Source organism: Bison bison, unplaced genomic scaffold (genome assembly GCF_000754665.1).
Source record: "Bison bison bison isolate TAMUID 2011002044 unplaced genomic scaffold, Bison_UMD1.0 scf7180017864284, whole genome shotgun sequence".
Taxonomy (NCBI): Eukaryota; Metazoa; Chordata; class Mammalia; order Artiodactyla; family Bovidae; genus Bison; species Bison bison.
In genome coordinates this window covers 1,988,603-1,991,371 of record NW_011494856.1, presented here as the reverse complement: position 1 = coordinate 1,991,371, position 2,769 = coordinate 1,988,603, and the positions used below count along the sequence as shown (strand labels likewise).

General features: G+C 64.6%; 1 protein-coding gene across 1 annotated transcript in view; it reads right to left on the bottom strand.

The window, feature by feature from the left end:
* The window catches only part of RELT (RELT tumor necrosis factor receptor), a 6,019-nt gene that overhangs the window by 1,013 nt on the left and 2,237 nt on the right, over nt 1-2,769 (bottom strand). The window contains exons 4-8 of the mRNA XM_010849528.1: nt 2,640-2,719; nt 1,745-2,002; nt 527-607; nt 200-281; nt 2-56 (exon numbers count right to left, since the gene is read on the bottom strand). Of these exons, the coding sequence (XP_010847830.1) occupies nt 2-56; nt 200-281; nt 527-607; nt 1,745-2,002; nt 2,640-2,719 (556 nt within the window). The remainder of the gene's footprint in view (nt 1; nt 57-199; nt 282-526; nt 608-1,744; nt 2,003-2,639; nt 2,720-2,769) is intronic.

Below are 2,769 nucleotides of genomic sequence, written 5' to 3'. Positions count from 1 at the left end.
GGAGGTGCTGGCGATGCGGGCAAACGTGCGGCATGCTGGGCGGGCCCGGCGGCAGCCTGTGGGGAACACAGGCGGGAGGGTCACGGGGCGGGGCAGGCCCAGGAGACCCCGGAGAGACAGGAGGGGAAACGCACCCCAGGGCCGAGTCACCGGGAGGCAGGCCGAGTACCTGCTGTCGGGGGCCCGCCTGCCGGCTCACCTGGGCAGAGGCCGGTGGCTGGTCTGCACCAGCTGTCGGCTGTGGTACTCCTTCAGCAGCTCCTCCAGCGCCGCGGCATTCTCTGTGGGCAGCTGCTCTCAGAACCTGGCTCTGGGCAGCCAGGGAGGACCCGCCCCCGCACCGGCCCCCTGCCCACTCACTCCTCCCCAGCGCCGGCCGTGTGCCTTTTCCTCCCCCGCTCACCGAGCAAGAAAGGGGGCAGCACCGCCAGCCACACGGTCAGAGGGCCAGGCTGCCCGAGGCGCGCCGGCGGGAGGGGCAGAGCAGCGCTCTGGCGCGGGGATGGGGCCAGACCTCCCTCCTCACCTTTCTTCTCTGTGATCAGGCGCACCAAGACCCCAATGGTGTCCTCACTGGCGTCCTCAGGCCGGCAAGCAGGGTTGGTCCCTGGAGGAGAGAGAACCACCACGACTCCAGGGAAGAAGCGGGTGGGACACGCTGCTGCTCGCCGGCTACGCCAGGATTTGGCAGCAGAGGGCGCCCCAGGCCCGGGTGTGTGCGCGTCTAGGGCCTCAGCTCTGGCTCTGAGCTGTTACCACCTTCACTGCTCAGCACCACCGCTCCCTGCACCTGGCAGCCCCAGGTGCTGAGCAGTTTCAGGGCCACCTGAACTCCACCATCCTGCACAGAGTGTGTGGGGTGGGGGACCAGCCTCTCCCAGGGCCTGCCCTCTCCTCAGCCTCAGGGAGCTGTGTGTGGCCTCTCTGCCCAGAACCCCCGCCAGCCCCAGCACACTCTGCCGTTCTGGGCCTGTCACGCCCTGCACACCGCCCTGTCTTCTTCGTAACTAACCAAGGGCCCAGACCTCAAGGGCACGAGAATGGGCCATACAATGAATCCTGGGCCAGCAGCAGAGCTCCTAGGACTTGCACCCAGGCAGCAGCCAGCAAGTTAAAGGGAGTCCTAGGAAAACATGTGGTTCCAGGCTAAGTGGCCTGCCCAAAGTTCCTGTCCTGTCCCCCTCCTGGCCCTGCAGAGACAGGGGCTGGAAAGGGGACTGGCATGGGAGGCACCATTCAATCTTGACTTGGCCAAGGAGGGGTAAGGGAAAAAAGAAAAGGGCTCTAAGGCCCTAGGGGAGGGGCAGGACGAACATGTCTTTCCCTCTGGTTCCAGGGCTTGTAACTCAAACCACAGCCTGGAGCTGAAACCGGAGCCTCTCATGGTGCCTGTCCAGGTCAGCTGCCCTGCCAGCCCTTCAGGCCAGAGGCCAGAGGTCACCCTGAGTACCCAGGAGGCAGTCTAACCTTTAACTACACACACAGCGGCAGCCCCAAAGGGGTCCAGACTCCTCCAGCTGGGAGGGAATCCCGCTGCAGCCCCTTGACCTCTCTGCCTGTTCTGCCCCAGTTGCCACCTTGGGCCATCTCAGCCTTCCTTCCACTTTATCAGTTTGCCCACGTGCCACACCTCCAGGAAACTCTCCTGATCACCCTTCCAGGCCAAGTAGATTGCCTCAGGTGACCCCAAGCTGAGCTAGGCTGGGCCAACCCGCCTCCCACTCAACCCCCGGCTGGGCCTCACCGCTGCCTCCGCCTCCGGGGCCAGGCCCGACCTCCTTCTGGGCCGTGCAGTGGTAGCCCTTCCGCTTGAGCAGGTTGCACACCAGGATGCCCAGCAATCCCATGAGACAGAAGATGGGCACGATGGCGATCACTGCGTACTGGGCAGCCGTCTCCTCGGGGCTGCCTGCCCGCGTGCTGTTCCCAGGCTGCCGCGTCTCCCCTGCACCACCGGCCCCTGCGGCCACCTCCACGCCACGTCGGGCCCGTCGCCCCCGTTCTGAGCACCACGGAGGATGGAGGCAGGACAGAGGCAGAGAGGCAGACACTCAGCAAGGCCCAGGGCTGAGTCACGGGGCAGGGGTGGGATTTGTGATACTGATAGGCCCACAGCCACCCACTGTCCACCACGTTGGGGAAGCCAAGGCCAGCTCAGTCCCCTCCTTTTTGGCCACTTGACCATCAGGATGGCCAGACCCTGAGCCCCCATCTAGGCCAGAGCGTAAACAAAAGGCAGTGGTGCACACGTGCCTGGGCACAGGGCACCAGACCCTGCCTCTCCACAAGCCTGGCCCATCAGCTGGTTTCCTCAGAAAGTGACCAACTCCACGGGTGAGAGGAGGTGCACGTGTGTGAGTGTGTATGCTCACACTCGTCCATGTGGGTCGTTTTGAGGGGGAGAAGGAAGGACAGGAGACGGGTTGGGACGTGAGCCCCCAGCTGTGACAGTCTCTGTCCCTCGGAGATGGAGAGAGAAGAGACAGCCAGCGGACCAAGTGACCACCTCCTGCTGGATACCCTGGGCTAGGGGAGTGAGGATCCCACTGCCCCAGATGGACACAGAGGGGCCCTCGGGCTCAAGCTCTCCAGACCCCTTCCCACACATCCCCACCAGTCCTAGCCCCATCTGCACTCACTGAAACAGCTGCGGCCACCCAGAGGGGTCCGGGAGCATGGCCAGCAGGGAACACCGGGGGCCTCTGCAGGGGAGAACCACCTGCAGGGAGGGAAGATGTCACTGAAGCCCAAAGGCCGTCCTTAGAGAGG